This window comes from Cydia amplana, chromosome 5 (genome assembly GCF_948474715.1).
Source record: "Cydia amplana chromosome 5, ilCydAmpl1.1, whole genome shotgun sequence".
Taxonomy (NCBI): domain Eukaryota; kingdom Metazoa; phylum Arthropoda; class Insecta; order Lepidoptera; family Tortricidae; genus Cydia; species Cydia amplana.
Genome location: NC_086073.1, coordinates 14,592,231 through 14,611,433, shown reverse-complemented (window position 1 = coordinate 14,611,433; position 19,203 = coordinate 14,592,231). Strand labels below are relative to the sequence as shown.

Sequence of the window (19,203 nt, the reverse complement as noted above, 5' to 3'; positions counted from 1 at the left end):
AACCCTAGGAATTAACATAATAAATAAAAAAATATAAAGCCGCAGAAGACTTCAGTAGAAGATAGATATTTTAAGTCAATGCGAAGGAAATAAATAAATATGGTTTCTGAACGTAATCTAGTAAGGATAGCAAGTTACAAAAATATACACTTTCAATCAAAGATTTTGTACTTTCATTTCATCATGTGCCTGGGTTAATGTATCTTGAAAATGGTTAAAACTGGTGAGATAATGGTTAAAATCGCCACGGGCGAGAATTACTTTTGAAAAGTATAGTATGCTTGAAAAGGAATATAAAACGTGTCACGCACGCTCTTGTTCTTCTTTCCTCGTCCCCCGCCTCTCACCCTCGCCCTTCTGTCTGTTCTGTCAAGTCCGTAAACTCGGCAAAATCGAATTTTCCGTAGTATTATTTTTCAATTGATTTGTATGAAAGAAATATGCAATAATGCATAACCCTAATTTGTAATTCTAATGGTGACGTGTACAAAAGTCACTTTCAGAAGTTGTTGTTTAGATTCAATGTATTATGGTGTCTAACGAGATGCAGTCGTCATTGGATGATTTAGTCCAATATACACAGCTATTTAAGCCTGTAGCGACTGTTCTTCAAGGGACAGTGCTGCCTTTTCTCATATTATATCCGGTGATATTTTATTCATGGATTGTGGTGTACGGTATCGAGGATAATGTGGAGGCAGGGTTCGTGGTTGTCGCTGTCGTGGCCACTATTCAAATCCTCGTTTGTTTATGTTGCTATTGGAGCGTTCACATTCAATGTTTCCTGTCGTGTTCTAAGGTAAGAGACTGTATCCTTGGTTTCTTCTAGTGTTAGTTTTCTATTTATTCTAGTACAGGCAGCAGCAATAGTTGCTATGCGGGCGAGGTGTTCAAAATTGCCTTGACGCGCTCTTATTCTCTTAACAATAAAGTCGCGTCAAGATCATTTTGAACACCTTGCCCGCTTAGCAACTATTGCTGCTGACTGTACCTAACCAAAGCCTAGTGATTAATTATTGCATGCACATTCTGTTTCTAATTTAACTAATTTAAAGTAATGAAACATATGCTTAAAGGATAAGCATGTATTTTTTTATGTTTATTTCATTATAGGTAAAAGACCCCATACAAGCTGAGATTGTCAAAGTTGTTCCAACTCCGAACAATGGATTTTCTGAAATTGTCAAGTTGCATCATACTAAGGTAAGTTTCAGAGGTTAAGAGTAATCATTATCAAAAGGTGTGAGGCAATTGTTACGTCTATATGGTGATAATAGATAAATAACAATGAGTTTACTTATTTTACTAATGAAGCAATGCTATCAGTTTTATTGTTTTAAATAACTATTGTAAAATAAAGCTTGCATATATATTATGATAATATTTAATTTAAACAAATGATTGGTATATAAAAGTCAGTAAACTATAAATAGACACAATATGAAATAATTTATGTAAAAATGTTGTCTTATCGCTTTTCTACTAATTAAAACCATGAAGGAATTCAAACGGGAAACATGATAATAAATTATTATCACAATGGGTTAATTTGTGGCACTTTTACCTTTAGGGAAAATACTAGCAACAATGTTCAAAATACAATTACAGTAGTTAAGATTGAGCTTTGTTTTACTATAGTTTTTAAATTTCAGTCCACAAAGAAAGGCAGTCTCAACCCCGATGTATGGTTCATGTTCCAAAAGAGTAAATATGTTTACGACTGGGATAAGAAGATTTTCAGCACAGTGGAGTTCCCCATCAACAAACCACATGACCAGTACTTGGAATCCAAGGGGTACGCAGATGATGAAGCTATTGAAATGGCGGAAAAGGAATTTGGGAAGAATGAGATGATAATGGTAAAGTATTGTTTTAATTTCATATTTTGGCCTAGTTTAGAGCACTTTCAGGCAGTGTTCAGGGCAGGGATTTTAAGAGCATTTTGGATTACTCAGATTATTAAGTCAAACACTGAGTCAGGTGTAGGTTTAATTATGGTACAGGCACTCATGGTTTACTTATGAAATAAAATAATTTTCTATGGCGTCTAGGCAAAAAATGTGATATCACATCCTGGGTTTTTGGGGTACCAATCAGTTCCATTTGTAATCTCTGCTTCTTTTTTTTTTTAAGTATTATAAATAAATTATTAAGTTATCTTTATTGCACAAATGAAAATACTTATCATACAAAAAGCTGACTTAATGCCAAAAACATTCTTTACCAGTCTAATAATGCTGATGTTGTTAACTTTTTTGTTTTAGGTAGTACCAGAATTCATGGAACTATTTAAAGAAAGGGCAACAGCACCGTTCTTTGTGTTCCAAGTGTTCTGCGTAGCTCTCTGGTGCCTGGACAAGTACTGGTACTATTCCATATTCACCCTCGTCATGTTGGTCATGTTCGAGTGCACCCTGGTCCAACAGCAGCTTAGGAATATGTCAGAAATCAGAAAAATGGGCAACAAGCCATACAACATTAACATTTATAGAAACAGAAGATGGCGACATATGTTAAGTGACCAGTTGGTGCCTGGAGACATTGTCTCTATCACACGCTCCGTCAACGAAAACCTTGTACCGTGTGATATAGTTCTGTTAAGAGGTTCCTGTATAGTAGATGAATCTATGTTAACTGGTGAGAGTGTCCCACAAATGAAGGAGCCTCTAGAAAATGAAAAGAACACACAACAGCACTTAGAGCCGGAGGGCGACGGAAAATTACATATGCTGTTTGGTGGAACTAAAATTGTACAACATTCGTCACCAAGTAAAACATCAGGTCTGAAAGCACCTGATAATGGATGCATTGGCTACGTCATTCGGACAGGATTTAACACATCACAGGGTAAACTTTTAAGGACCATTCTGTTTGGAGTCAAAAGAGTCACTGCCAATAATCTAGAAACCTTTGGGTTTATTTTGTTTTTGTTAATATTCGCGATCGCAGCCGCTGCATATGTTTGGGTGAAGGGCTGTGAGGATCCTACAAGAAATCGTTATAAGTTATTTTTGGAGTGCACTTTGATATTGACATCTGTTGTTCCACCAGAGCTGCCTATAGAGTTGTCTCTAGCGGTGAACACTTCTTTGCTCTCCCTATCGAAACTAGCAGTATTTTGTACAGAACCATTTAGGATACCGTTTGCTGGTAAAGTTGAAATTTGCTGTTTTGACAAAACCGGCACATTGACCAGCGACAACTTAGTTGTAGAAGGTGTAGCTGGCATCGGCGTACATAAAGACGCCACAGTCATTCCACTCTCTGAAGCTCCTATGGAGACAATACAAGTATTAGCGTCTTGTCACTCACTCGTTCAACTAGACGACGGAATAGTCGGAGATCCATTAGAAAAGGCCACTTTGAAGGCTGCCGAATGGAACCTAACTAAAGGGGACGCTATAGTGCCAAAGAAGGGAAAATCGCCCGGTCTGAAGATTGTCCACAGAAACCACTTCGCAAGTGCCCTTAAGAGGATGTCGGTGATCGCCGGTTACCAGGTGACCGAGCGAGGGTTCATAGAGACTCACTATATCAGCAGCGTCAAGGGCGCGCCAGAAACGATCAAGTCTATGCTGAAAGAGGTTCCTAGTCATTACGACCACGTTTATTTGACGTTGTCGCGCAGGGGCGCCAGGGTCTTAGCCTTAGGTTATAGAAATTTAGGAAAGTTAAGCTCTCAAGAAATCCGTGATTTATCAAGGGAAGATATAGAGTCCGATTTGACGTTCGTCGGCTTCGTAATCATTTCGTGTCCACTGAAAGCGGACTCGAAAAAGGCTATAGCGGAGATAGTTCACGCGTCGCATTCCGTAGTTATGATAACTGGTGACAATCCTTTAACGGCGTGTCATGTGGCTAAAGAGTTGAATTTTACTCAAAAGGAAGTTCTCATTTTAACTCAAAGTAAAGAAGAATGGGGATGGAAGTCTATAGATGACGAAGTGTTTTTGCCAGTACAGCCGTTTAAGAAAAGTAAGCAGTTGACTTCTAAGTTCGACCTGTGTGTGACCGGCGAGGGTTTGAGCCATCTGAATGAGAGTTACTACAAGTTCATGATACAGCTGATGCCTCATATAAAGGTGTTCGCGCGGTTCGCACCGAAGCAGAAGGAGTTCGTGGTGGTGACATTGAAAGCTCTCGGGTATTCTACGCTGATGTGCGGCGATGGTACTAACGATGTGGGAGCTCTGAAACATGCTGATGTAAGTACCAAAATTCTTGTTCTATATAAAAATTTATCATGGTTTTGTTTAGAAATAATTACATTATTGAAACTTAAATTAGTGTCCGACAAAACCAGATTTAATTGTCTAAGTGTAAGGCCTGAGTGGACGCTCAAAGCGGAGCGTTCGGCGGGGCGTGCAGCGTGGCGTCGAGCTCCCAAGGGATTTGAGCAGCGTGCACTAAGGCCGCTACTATACGTTTGCATTTGTTTAACATGCACGCCGCACGCCCCGCCCCGCTGCACGCCCAACATGAGCGTCCACTCAGGCCTTACACTTAAACGAAAGCGAAGGTTCGGTTTTGAATCGGGTTCAGCCGAATCCGAAACTTTTATAGACGTGAAAAATTTGTTGAATACATTTTCGGTGGCCTTTCTTCTTAGACATACTTAGAACAAAGAAACCTATTAATTCGTGTAAATGGTATACAAACCCGGCCAAGTGCATGTCGGATCACGCCTATTCTAATTAAGAGAAGAATGGTTTTTATGCCGAAACTAAGGATCAGTTGTAAATTTTTTGGGTGTCATATAGGGTAGGTGCGTTAGTTTTCGTCCACTGGACGAAATTTCAATATAAACCTACATTGCTGCACAATTTTGGACTAATTGCCATCCTATCGAAACAATATATCTTATATCTATCTACATAAAAATTATGTTTCGCAAGTAGCAATTTAAATATCATAAATATTATTTTACTAATAGGGAGTATTACTGCAATATTTTGACGCCAGAGTGCAGCACTATTGACTTAAGTATACCATAGAGTAACTTATACATACTGTACCTTAAACTGTTTTTTGACAAGTTTTCACAGACAATCAAATATGACATTGATACATCAAGGCGGTTTACAAAGGATTTGAAAGGATCTACCGGGAAACGCGAAATCAAAACTCAGCTATCTGCCTCTTTATCGCTTGAATATGCAAGAGTGATAGAGAGGTTAGATAACAAAATATCGACTCTCTCGTTTGCGGTAGAACCTTAGATTGTTTACTTGTTGTGGGAGTGGCGCCCCCTACGCAGACTTTCGCATAATATTCCCTACTAGCTGAGGTACCCGGCTTCGCTCAGAGAGTAGACATGTGACTGTGTGGTAGTTGCAAAAATCAAATGGTGCCCAATATTCCAGAGTTCACAACATTCGAGAGTGTTCTGGAACATTCGACAACACTACAGAATGTTCTTAAATGTTGTGGAATGCTCTCGAATACTCTCGAACGCTCTGGAGTGTTCTAGAAATGTCTAGAGGGCGAAATTATCTACCCTTATATCTTCAAAAGCACCACCCTTCAGGTAAAAACAGGAACCTTCTTCATGGAAATATATTCCAGAATATTCTGGGATGTTCTCGAACATTCGAACCTCACGACGGATCTTGATTTATTTATATACCCCTACCAATAGGTAGCTCCTCTCGGACCCTATAAAAAGCCAGAATATTCCAGAACATTCGAAAGTGTTCTGGAATGTTCCACAATGATCTAGGCTGTTCTCAAACATTTGAAAACATTCCAGAATATTCTGAAATGCTGTGGAATGCTCTCGAATTTCCCCGAATGTTCTGGCCTGTTCTAGAAATGTCTAGCCTCAGAGACCCGAGACACCACCCCAGGTACAAATTTTTGAAGGTATATGTTTCACGATCGATTCTGAACTTTTCGTCTATTAAGTTAAGGTTCAATATTCAATAACAATATGACTGCTTCTAAGTCTGGGTGTGGGCGAAACTTTCAGCCCTTATATCTTCAAAAGCACACGCTTCAGGTAAAAACGGGAAACTTCTTCATGGACAGGAGATAGAGGGCTACCACACCATATAACTCCATCGATCGTAAAAAAAAAAAAAAAAAGCGCTGGTGGCCTAGCGGTAAGAGCGTGCGACTTGCAATCCGGAGGTCGCGGGTTCAAACCCCGGCTCGTACCAATGAGTTTTTCGGAACTTACGTACGAAATATCATTTGATATTTACCAGTCGCTTTTCGGTGAAGGAAAACATCGTGAGGAAACCGGACTAATCCCAATAAGGCTTAGTTTACCCTCTGGGTTGGAAGGTCAGATGGCAGTCGCTTTCGTAAAAACTAGTGCCTATGCCAATTCCTGGGATTAGTTGCCAAGCGGACCCCAGGCTCCCATGAGCCGTGGCAAAATGCCGGGACAACGCGAGGAAGATGATGATCGTATCGGGGCTCATTTCTGAGTTTTAGCGGCACGCACATTGTACACTTTTTTTTATAATATATATTGATTATGTCAAGTGGACGAAAACTAGCGCAATGACCCTATTTTGAGTCAAGAGATGTCGCCATCAACTATAGCTACATCAAACGAACCGCCATTCATTCAGGTGGGCGTAGCGATCCTCGCTAACGCGCCCGAGCGCCTGCGCGAGCGGCCCGCCCCGGCCCCGGAGGCCGAGCCCGCGCGGAGGCCGGCGGGCCGCGACCCGCGCGAGGCCCGCGCCGAGGCCGCGGCCCGGCTGCGCCGCGCGATGAAGAAGTTGGAAGAAGAGGATCAGCCGCAGTTGGTTAGATTAGGGGACGCCAGCGTCGCTGCGCCGTTTACTAGTCGCCTCTCTAGTATTTTGTGCAGTGAGTATATTATGATCGTGTTTGAACTATGTAGATCTTGATGCTTCCGTGAGATCGCCACGAGACTATACTTTTTTTAGCATTAGAAATTTGGTAAACAATCTTGATGTGTCTTTTAAATACAAATACAAATACAAATCGTTTATTTACCAAACATTTTTACAAATCGACATAGCAGATTGAACTTATCATAAATTACATTTTACAACTAAGCTAATATCCGTCGGCCCCAAACTAGGCGCAGCCTGTATCTCGGGAACCGGGAAAATAGATTTTACTAAAAGATTTTAACTAATCTGAATATGATGGCCGACGTATTAATTGAAAAACACATTTAAAAAATAAGTTACGGTAAATATGTAACAATTATGAATATTATTTTATACTCTTCAGCGGGCTCAGCACGGATCCATTTTTATCCACTATCACTATGCCCGTCACTTTCGCACTTACCTACTTGTTAGAACGTGACAGGCATGGTGATAAATGATAAAAATGCGACCGTGCTACTAGGGCTGCTTTCATAAGTAAAAGTTATTGATTTTTAAAAAGTGTTTTTCAATTAAAAGACATGTCAAAATCGCTTACCATCTTTCAAGTTCTTTCTAATGCTAAAAAAACGAACTATAGGCCGTGCGATGATAAACTTAGAGAAAGTGTCTATCGCAGTTAGCCTTTCAAGATTACTGTGCGCTTATCAACATTGAGTTGCCTAAGTTTTTGGCACAAAGCACTTGCCGTTTAGAGAGACATGTGCAATTGAAAAATTCATGTAGGTACCTATCCTATTATTATCTTTCTATCTTCCACAAAAAGTCGAATATTAACACAAAGGATTAACAAAGAATAAGTAGTGAAAGTCGTGAAAATTCTAGTAGAAAAATACGCCAGTATGTGCTGTAAAGTGTCATTAAATAGAACTTGCTATGTAAACAAAAGTTACTAGTAAATTGACATTCAGTGTCAATTTTAGTATGGCGGTTTGTTTACATAGTTAGCAAGTTCTATTGAAGGTATTCTGCTTGAAGGTATTTTTTACAAGCTTTTATTTACTTTCACCTGTCCCGTTGTCTGTCAGTCTGTATCTGTAATCAAATCTTGCAAGTTAAATTTGATCCACTTCCCGGTTTCCGATTGAGCTGAAATTTTGTGTGTAAGTCGGGTGACAATGCAATATTATGGTACCATGGAGCTGATCTGATGATGAAGACAGGAGGTAGTCATAGGAATTCTGTGATAAAACAACGGAACCTAATTGTGTTTGGGGTTTTTAGAATTGTCTCGACGAGTATTAGTTGTCTGTGGAAAAAAAGTACAGTCAGCGATAAAAGCTTGTACCAAAAATGAAATTGTTGCCAAAAACTTATTAATCCATAATTTTCTTTCCAGTTTGCCACATCATCAAGCAAGGTCGATGCACGCTGGTCACCACTCTCCAAATGTTCAAGATACTAGCCCTCAACGCTCTTATACTGGCCTACAGTCAATCGGTGTTGTACCTCGACGGTATCAAGTTCAGCGACACACAGGCGACCCTGCAAAGCTTGCTGTTGGCTTCGTGCTTTTTATTCATATCGCGGTCTAAGGTGAGACAGTTGTCCTAGTTTTAGTCTATTCTTATCAATTGACCTGATTTTTGTCACGTAAAGAATATCGCGGTCTAAGGTGAGACAGTTGTCTTATATTTACTCTATTCTTATCAGTTGACCTGATTTTTGTCACGCAAAGATAGTAACTACTCCAATACTAGTTTAAGAATATATAAAATACGTTCGATTCTGTCTATGTGGTGCGTTTTAAATTGCAAAGGGCCACTAATGCTGACTTGAACAGTGTGAATGTAATTGAAAAGAGTCGCAAGCGGTTAGCGAGTCGCGCTTTTCTCGCGCGATTCCTGAGCTAGTTTGTCGAATGGCAATGAGACAATGACAAAGTAAAGCTTTCATGGTTTATACGTACATATATTTTGATATCTTGTAGTTATTGGCGCAAATATAGAAAAGTATCGGGTATTTGAAGCTATATTTTAACACATTCAGTGCCGAAACCCCGACTATCGTTTGTTCCGAGGCCGGACGACCCGATAGTCGGGATTGTGGTACTTCACTGGTACTACAGCTTTATATGACGAAATTTTTGTGGCCTGGCGCAGATTTCTTTTAATACTTCAGATAAAACTAAATTCAATGCTATATTTTTCATATTTTTGCATATTGAAAGTAGCTACCATACGCTCCACTGTTCACAATATGGTCTTTGGTATATTACCCAAACACTGTTATAATTTCTATGTATTACAGGGAAGAGCGGTGTTACCCAACACGGGAATATTTTTGCTTACAGGGTAGCTCCATCCCTTGCATCATATTTTATGTGTATTTTTTGATATAAAGAATTTTGTATTTGTATTTTTTAGGGTTCCGTACCCAAAGGGTAAAAAACGGGACCCTATTACTAAGACTCCGCTGTCCGTCCGTCCGTCCGTCCGTCCGTCCGTCCGTCCGTCCGTCCGTCTGTCACCAGGCTGTATCTCAGGAACCGTGATAGCTAGACAGTTGAAATTTTCACAGATGATGTATTTCCGTTGCCGCTATAACAACAAATACTAAAAACAGAATAAAATAAAGATTTAAGTGGGGCTCCCATACAACAAACGTGATTTTTGACCGAAGTTAAGCAACGTCGGGCGGGGTCAGTACTTGGATGGGTGACCGTTTTTTTGCTTGTTTTGCTCTATTTTTTGTTTGTGGTGCGGAACCCTCCGTGCGCGAGCCCGACTCGCACTTGGCCGGTTTTTTTGTATTACATTTACCTTCCAGCCTCTAAAGCAGCTGTCGAAGCAACGGCCGCTGCCGAACATCTTCAACGTGTACACGATAATGACGGTGCTCACACAGTTCGCGGTGCACTTCCTCTGTCTCGTTTACTTAGTCCGTGAGGCCACGGAGCGGTCGCCGGGCAGGTAATAATAAAACTAATAATCTTTAAAAGAAAAAAAAACCGACTTCTCTAACTACTATCATCAGAAATCAAGCTTGACAAAAATGTGGCTTAAAAACTTAACATGCTTAACAAACATAACGAAGAGGACAAATCGCCAAACGTGAACTATGCATCGTTGAAGAGTTCCGTTCTGATCATCATCAGCAGTTCCAATTCCTCAAATGTCACTTTTTTTAAAGTATATGCTTGATTTGTTAATAAAAACAAAAATTACTATATGTACGCCTTTAAGATTTGAGGAGTTCCCTCGATTCCTCATGGATTCCATCATCAGAACTGTGTTTTGAAAAAAACGGGACCAATCTGTATATACATACAATATACATACAAAAAAATATATTTCAAAATCGGTCCACTAATGACGGAAGATATCGAGCAACAAACATTTAAAAAAAAAACAAAAAAACCATTGATAACCTCGGTATTCCTCGATAAGGTTCGTTAGGTAGCTTCAGATGCCCGAAGGTCAAATCGCCCAGAAATAGGAGCCCCGCAAAGCGGGGCTCCGTCTACTTAAGTTGTGAGGGAAATGTTTTGGAAAAGAAACACATGTAGTGGTACATACCATGGTAAAAATAAATTAAATTGCAAACATTGTCAAACTCCGGTTACGTAGGCGACCGAAAGAACTGGTCACTCTACAATCTAAAATTCTAAATAGTAGATACGATGCGGCTAAACGTAGGCCGCCTTATTGAAGAACGTATCGCAATGACAATCCGGCTAAACGTCGAACCGCCGCATTTCAAAACGCCCCTGTTTTAGAAAACGGCTAGCCGTAATGTAATACGGCGGATTATACGATCTGACTGCGACATATCTACCAAGCTGGATGAATAAATAAATAAATATTATAGGAAGTGATTGACTAAGTCCCACAGTAAGCTCAAGAAGGCTTGTGTTGTGGGTACTCAGACTACGATATATATAATGTGGGGCATTATTTATGAAAAGGGACCTTATTGTCGATGGCACTTACGCCACACAGCGTCGCGCGGCATTGTATTTATATCGGAGCATCGTTAATAATGGCGTAGGCGCCATCGAAAATAAGGTCCCTTTTCATAGATAACGTCACATGTACATATGTAATATGCAAATACATAGAAAACAGCCAAGACTCAGGGACAAATACCTGTGCTCATCACACAAATAAATGCCCTTACCGGGATTCGAACCCAGGACCGCGGCTTCACAGGCAGGGTCACTACCCACTAGGGGCACTAGGCCAGACCAGTCTTCAAGACTAATAAACTCAAAATTACGACATTTAATTTCCAGGCCAATTCGAACGTACACTGATATCAGAATACCATTCAACTGATGTCATTCAGTTATCGTGCATTTCGCTCGTACTTGTCCGTACATGTATTGGCGCGGGCACGATACAGACGCACGATAACTAAATAACATGACTCAAATATAATTCTGATGTCACAAATTGGCCTGCTCGTCTCCAATTTCTAATCCAATTCAATCGTCTATCCAATTTTACCTCGTCGCCAATTTAATATTTTTCCCCACAGAGACACGAAGCCGAAGCTAGATATGGACTTGGCCGAGGACGAGGAGCGCGAGTTCGCGCCCGACCTGCTCAACAGCACCGTCTACATCATATCCATGGCGCTGCAGATATCCACGTTCGCGATCAACTATAGGGTAAGTACCTGGCATTATTCATTGAGAAAAAACGCTTTATAGATTTATAGTCGTTCGATTGTTAGCTGGCCCCGAACGGCTAATCCTTTGTCTATTGTTAAATAAAACCGCACGCGCTACTACGACGCAAAAAACTGTAATTTTCGTTCAGTCACATTCGACCTTTTATGATTTTTTTTCAACTCTTTCTTATTTATGCTAAAACTGAGTGTCAATAATTGATTTTTATATACCAAACAATTTGAGACTTCACAAATGTACATCGCGAAAAGTGCATCGTATTTTTGTCTATTGTGTCGAGTGTTGCGCACCAATCGATTGTGATCTCTCTTAAAGGAAAAGTGTTAGTAAAATTTGAACTCTATTTCTGTAAACTAGACTAAGGGCTGATTTACACAATTTCTTGTATAGAAAGTTTCATAGTTCATTGCTGAGTGGCGACATCAGTATTTTGGCTCTTAGTATCTTATCCAGAATGATTTGCTTATTGCATGGCATATGATAACTAAATTTGAACTTTATGTACCCTAACTTACGGTTGATGTTCGCACAGGGCGAGCCGTTCATGGAAGGCCTACGAGACAACAAGCCCCTACTGTACAGCATCGTGGTCTCCGGCGGCGCCGTGTTAGCGCTGGCCGCGGGGATACTGCCAGATCTTTCCAGTATGTTCGAGATCGTCTACTTCCCGCCCGATGTAAGTGATATTCAACTCTGTTACCGTAGGTTACGGTTGATATTCGCGCGAAGAGATTCGTTAATGAAAGACTTACGACTTGAGCCCGATGTAAGTTATATTGAACTCTATTTCTAAAAGCCGGAGTGGATAGATTGGCCTACAGGGGTCGGCAACACGCGGCTTGTGAGCCTCACGCAGCTTTTTGGACCTGCAATGGCGGCTCTTTAAGACAGGACCCAAACAATTAACACTTGGCAGACTTAGGGTCGGTTGCACCAAACTGTTTGTCATCGTTAAAGAGCTCGCTAAATTTTATTGTATGGAAAGTTTCATAGTAAACCGCCGCGGCGCGCTGGGTGATGTTGATCAGTTTGTCAAGTGCGGATGGTGCAACTGGCACTTAGACCAGCCAAATGACCCTTTGTAGCTTATTGACATTTCTAAAACTGTTGATTTCTATTATTATTTGCTGTTCTATTCAAAATTATGCTTACCTACTCAAAGCCGTAACATACTACCGCACCGCACCAAGGTCACGATGCACCGTACCCATAAGTGTGAGCGGGAAACATATATCTCTTTCTCGCTTTCACTTATGGGTGCGGCGCACCAAGGTCGCGGTGCGGTGCGGTAGTGTGTTACGGCTATTAGACTGATGCTATTTGCCATTTGAATTTGGACGCGTTCACGAATAAGGATCATAATATACCTTTTAACAATTTCTACTATAATTAGGTATGTTAGCGCTTATTATGAAATAAGCCCTAACATACCTGAAGAATAATAATATTTATTTTATACACCTTATGTCGCTGCAATAACGTCTACAAATGTAGGTGTCTGACACCTGCGCTGTACGGATATGATGGTCGTTCTTGTCTACGTGACAGCGTGATAAAACGGTGTCCGTCACTTTCTTTCCCACGGTGTTAAACAGTGACAGTTATTTTATCACGTGGATAAAGATGGATAAAGCTATCCATAATAGGCTGGCTGGATATAGTAACTACGTTAATGTTAACATATTTGTTCTAGTACCGGCTCATCCTAGTCGAAGTCCTAATAGCGGACATGTTGTTCGCGTACCTGGTTGACCGCGCCTGCCTCTGGCTCTTTGGCGAAGGCCGCTCGCTCGCGACCTAGCCTCCGGTCTCAAGCTGTTCTGTACGCTCGCGTATTGTATTAAGGTTCATTTTAAACGTATCGGAATGAGAATTAACTATTGTAATGTTTATATTGTATTAAGAAATGTATTGGTGGCAGGGGTTGCGCATATACGGAGTGTTTTTTCAACCGTAATCAAAATTTTCAGAGGTTAATATATACTGAGTAACTTCGCTACATAGTATAAAACAAAGTCGCTTCTCGCTGTCTGTCTGTCCCTATGTATGCTTGCGTATATACGGAGTGTTTTTTCAACCCTAATCAAAATTTTCAGAGGTTAATATATACTGAGTAACTTCGCTACATAATATAAAACAAAGTCGCTTCCCGCTGTCTGTCTGTCCCTATGTATGCTTAGATCTTTAAAACTACGCAACGGATTTTGATGCGGTGTTTTTAAATATAATGATTCAAGAGGAAGGTTTATGTATAATTTGTTAACCAGTGCGAAGCCGGGGCGGGCGTTAGTATATGACCAACTATACTATATGACCAACCCCGAAACCGCGAAAATCAACCAATTTTTTTTAGTAATTTTGAGATTTGTCCCACAGTAAAAGTTGCTCAGAATATTTTCACCTCATAAATATATGTACCGAAGGGTTAAAAAACACCCTGTATGGGTTGGTCTTAGATAGTGCCCAAAACGTTTAGAATATTTTTTATATAAGGGGCTGTTCATAAATTACGTCATCTATTTTTGACGATTTTTGACCCCTCCCCTAAAATCATCCAAAAATCATGCTTTGAAAGACCCCGTTTCCTCCTACGCTATCCCTCCCCCCCCCCCATTTAAAATGGCGTAATTTATGAATAGCCCCTAATTCTACCTTTACCAATTCTACCATTGCAGCAGAAAACAATGGTCGAGAGGTTGTGGAGGTTGGAGTTCGATGCCTTTTGTGACTCTCGTCTTCAGTTAGTATAATTTAACAATCACCTGCAGAGAAAGGTTTGATTTTATAATTGTAACTAAAATCAGCTTTTACAATAGAGTAGTTTATTTTCTTTCCGATACGGTTATTATTTGTATCGAAATTCGTATCGGTCTCCGTGAGGGTTGATCTCGTATCGAGACTCGATATGACGCTCAAATATATTATTGCATTTACCTGTAAGTATGCCGAGTAGGGCTCGCACTACTAGTCGCTACTTTGAATCACAATAAAGTTCATCAAACTTTACTAAGAAGTTCACGCTACTCTTAGTTGATACAAAGAAACGATGTTCTTACTGTTTGACGCTACGCCTAAAGTCATTTCATACTATTAACTGTCATTTCAGTCTACCGAATAAAAAAATAGACTTTAGTAGGCTGTAGGAGTGCGCGATAGGGGCGATTCATAAATTACGTCATTTTAAATGGGGGGGGGGGGGTCTGGACATCTGATGATCGTAGCATGACGTAGGAGGAGACGGGGTCATTTGGAGCATGGTTTTTGGATGATTTAGGGGGGGGGGGACGATCAAAAATCGTCAAAAATAGATGACGTAATTTATGAACAGCCCCATCCATAACGGGCGGTCGCCGCGGGCGTCAGTTGACATCTTTGGCGGTCAAATGGTTCAAATATTGTGATCATAGTCCTTAGTTACCTTAGTACGAATCTTCTGAAAACGATCGAATGCTATCCCAAGTATTTGAATCATGTGCGTAAGTATATTTCTTATTCGTATTGACTTTTCGTTATCAAAAGATACCTAAAGTATTAAGTATTTATGCATATTTTGCATTTATGCATGTAAATACATGTTCCTTGTTGTGGTGATACGGTTTAGTGACTATTAGTGTCGGGCCCCAGTTAATGAATGTGTCAGTGGTATTCTATTTATGTACTAAATGTGTAGTAAATTATAAAAGCATATGTTGTCTATTTTGGGCCCGAGGCATGTAAGAAAATAAAGTTTTCTGACAAACACTTAATTTTATTTAAATCCTGATCATGCTGCTGAGTATTGAAATTTGAGACACTATTGTTTTCACATTTGAATTTCACAGTCAATTCATAAGCGAAAACACAGTATATTATATCAGAGAAATATAATAAGACAAGAGTGCTCACTCCATACATCAGTTAGACTATTAATTTCAGTGTCTACATCTAGCATCGAGTAGCGGAACTATCAGTACTGCTACTTGACAATAGATGTAGCACCGACCGGAAAGTCTTATCTCAACAGCATAAGACTTTCCGGTCGGTGCTACATCTATTGTCAAGTAGCAGTACTGATAGTTCCGCTACTCGATGCTAGATGCTAATAGTCTTTTTGGTACTAAAACTGATGTATGGAGTGAGCACTCTATGTATTATTATATATAACTAGTGTTTCCAATAGCCGGCGTCTAGTCCTAATCCGAGTCCGGCGAGCTCAAGGCCGAGGCCGCCTTTGAGGTCGAGGGCGCCAAGTCCGAGTCCGGCTAGTTCAAGTCCGAGTCCGCCTTTAAGTCCGATAGGGATGTTGATGGGTTCAATGACAGCTTTGCTGACAACCGGGGCGGCGAGTTGCGCGGGGTGTGCGGCGGGTCCGATGCGTTTGACGACGGCGTTGAACCCGGTGACCGGGTCGGCGGTGTAGTCGACCACGCGGACGGTGCCGTCAGGCTCGGAGAGCGAGTAGGAGCCTTTAACGACGCCGCCCTGGCGCTGCTCGGACTGCGCCTTGTTGTCGCCGGTCAGCGGGTCGTTCACGGCGTAGTTGAAGCCGTACGACGGGTTCGACTATAAAAAAAAAACTACTTATGTTCTCATTTGTTTGAAAATACTTTCAGAGGCCTTTCAATCAATCAATAATTGGTTTGCGGAAAGGTAGGTAATTTTACTTGTCTTTAGTAAAATGTACAAATAATAACAACGCCAAAAAAACGGGTTGCACCACAGAATAACTAGTAGTACTACCGTACAGAAAATTCACTCCTTCACAAAAGTCAGGTTTAGGTATAAAATTACACCTATATCGCCGCCTGCAAGCAAAATTGAAACTTATAACCGCGCACGAACCGTGAATCTCCTTTGCGCGCCACAGTTTTATGACCGAGCTGTGAGTGTCGGCACGGGGTTATCACTTGACAAGTATTTATACCTATACCCTCTGATTTATTGTTTTTAAGATAAATATGTAGGAATTACAAACGTTGATTATGTAAACATACATTTTTTATCCGAAGATAGCATGTCTGATTCTCGCGGAAGTAAGTTTCGAAGCCATTATGTATTTTCAATTTTGCGCGAGCGCCACGTACACGACTATCGTGTGCACCGAGCGGCAGCCCACTGCTATACGCTACGCCTGTCCGATGGGCGCGCCGGCCAAATGTGCCTAAACTGCGGAGTGAAACCCCCTGGTTGCACTTCGGGAGTGCCGACCGAAGTGAAAACTCAATGACATCTTACGTCTTACGGTCACGTGATCATCTCACGCTGTCTCGAGAACATTTTTTCCCCACCTCAAAAAGTGCACAGCGCCGCTAAAGAAGTTTTCACTTCAAAAATTACTTCCCCTTCAGCTATGTACTCGTACCTACTATTACATTTGTTACGCTAACATTCTTTGCTGCAAGAGGACCGCGGATGGTTAAGAACAGTCACCATTTGTTATTAGAGTGGTTAACGCCAACCTTTTAAGCGAAATTGAACTTTACGGAGTCCCGCGTAAATCCCTATTACATTGGCGAAGTTCTCGGCTGTAGCCGTCGTTGGCGTCCGTAAGGCAAGACTTTTCGATGACGGCCACAGCCGACTGTGGCGGTCAAGGGGTAAAGGTTAAAATTAAACAATGAAATGTGAACTTAAAATTGAGACTGTAACAGTTATCTTACCACACTGCCGACCTCGACGCCGATGGCTTGGCTGTAGATGCCGCCAGACGGTGCGCTGTGGGCGGCTCCCAGCAGGCAAACAATCTAGAAGAAAATGTTGCATATGCGTCAATTAGACAACAATATACCGGAAGTTAGACGCCTTATCTTGGCATTAAACTTATTAACCTTTCGAACGCCAGACAGCGAAGGAATTTGCCGTACCCCTCACGCCAGGGGATCGCGATTATTCAAGCAAAATTGAACTTTACTGAATCTCACGTAAGTCCCTATTGAATTGGCTGTCGGCTGTAGCCGTCGTTGGCTTCCTAGGCAAGACTTTCCGATGACGGCCACAGCCGACTGTAGCGGTCAAAAGGTTAAGTACCACAGTACCTAAGCATTCGTGTTCTCGTATTCGGCGCAGGCAGAGAGAAACGGGGCATTTTTAACTACCTACCTAATTTTTAATTATTTAATTAATACCTGTGGTTCCGTGGGAAGCTGCCGAATCCTACACTGAAACGGCTGACGCAGCAGAAAACTGTTGTGTCGCTAAAATTATTTTTATTTTTTAAGATTATTGCTATTGTATGTAGGTATAAGTAGGTCTGTAAAGTGTGGCCTTAGTTGCCTAAACATATATATGATACCTATTTGATTTGATTTAACCCCTATTTAAAGCAAAACCATTTTTACTTGCTTGTAACTTGTAATTATTAGGTAAGTGCTTTTTTTATGAAAGTTTGTTTATTGCCAGAGCGGAATTATGTCTAGGTACGTTGATGTTATTCAGGATATTCAGGAACAACTAATGGAAGTTGCTGGTTTCAGCTTAGTTTAGTGCTTATAGCCATGAAGTTTTATCATAAAGTTGCACGCCTAAAGTAATTATAAACACAAAACTGAAAGAAATATCTTCTGAAATTTCAGAAAGAACATCAAAATGGGATTCGTTAAAAACGGGCCGTGTGCACCAGTGCGACACAACTATAGTCCAGTACTTAGTTGTAGTACTGGACTATATTCTATATATATATATATATATATATATATACATATATATATTGGGCCATACGTTTAATACGTATGTAAGTATCAATATCAATAGTTGTCAAACTTTTATCTTTAATCAACATCATCCAAATAAAAGTCACACCAACGAAAATATCAGTGATAGATTTGGACCATACATAATTGGGGGCTTTTCAACTGTTTTACGGTAACCATATTTTTTTACTTTCTTTAGTTCCTTCAAAGTTTGAATCAATCTCTCTATTATTTGCGCGTGTTTCAGGACTTGCAGGGCCCATCCTGCTTACAACACATGAACAGAACAGAACAACAGAACTCACCGTGACGTAGTGAAGCATGTTGTCTTTTTCACGGGTTCACTGAATTGTTCCTCAAAGCAGCAGTTACAGTATGATGTCCTGCCGGTAAACCAATTCGCTTATATACTGCAGCATGAGCCAATAGCCAATACGTTACCCTTCGGATGTTCACGCTTATTGACTATTCCAATAGATGCGCTGGAGTGTTTTCGTAACGTGCGCCTTAGTCAAATGCGATCCGATGTTTCATCAGATTTTTAAAATTAGTACCTATTTTCAAACCTTGACATAGGAACATTAGGAACGCTTTTGGCGACCCCCCTTGGCATGAATCATTTTTCGCCACCCCTTGCTCTTAGTTGTTTCTTTTGTTTTTTTTTTCATTTTAACACGCTTTTATTAGGTCAGCCTGTATGTAATGTAACTATGTAATGGAATCTTGCAAGTTAAATTTGATCCACTTCCCGGTTTCCAATTGAGCTGAAATTTTGCATACACATGTAAGTCGGGTGACAATGCAATATTATGGTACCAACGAGCTGATCTGATGATGGAGACAGGAGGTGGCCATAGGAACTCTGTGATGAAACAACACAACCTAATTGTCTAGGGGTTTTTAGAATTGTCTCGATGAGTATTAGTTGTCTGTCGTAAGAAAAGTACAGTCAGCGATAAAAGCGTGTACCAAAAATGAAATTTTTGCCAAAAACTTATTTCTGTTTACGTAGGCTTGTGAGTCCCGCGAC

At 40.6% G+C, this 19,203-nt stretch overlaps 2 protein-coding genes across 2 annotated transcripts; one reads left to right on the top strand and one right to left on the bottom strand.

Moving 5' to 3' along the window:
• The first annotated feature begins 299 nt into the window (after positions 1-299).
• LOC134648115 (endoplasmic reticulum transmembrane helix translocase) lies at positions 300-13,379 on the top strand. Its single transcript, XM_063502585.1, has 10 exons — positions 300-799; positions 1,114-1,203; positions 1,653-1,859; positions 2,265-4,205; positions 6,579-6,822; positions 8,212-8,408; positions 9,642-9,784; positions 11,352-11,484; positions 12,038-12,181; positions 13,199-13,379. The coding sequence occupies exons 1-10, from the start codon at positions 530-532 to the stop codon at positions 13,304-13,306; spliced, it is 3,477 nt and encodes a 1,158-aa protein (XP_063358655.1). The 5' UTR covers positions 300-529; the 3' UTR covers positions 13,307-13,379.
• A 2,269-nt stretch (positions 13,380-15,648) lies between these two features.
• Positions 15,649-18,720, bottom strand: LOC134648185 (adult-specific cuticular protein ACP-20-like). Its single transcript, XM_063502668.1, has 3 exons — positions 18,479-18,720; positions 17,145-17,228; positions 15,649-16,047 (listed from the first exon to the last, which is right to left on the bottom strand). The coding sequence occupies exons 1-3, from the start codon at positions 18,494-18,496 to the stop codon at positions 15,649-15,651; spliced, it is 501 nt and encodes a 166-aa protein (XP_063358738.1). The 5' UTR covers positions 18,497-18,720.
• Positions 18,721-19,203: the final 483 nt, after the last annotated feature.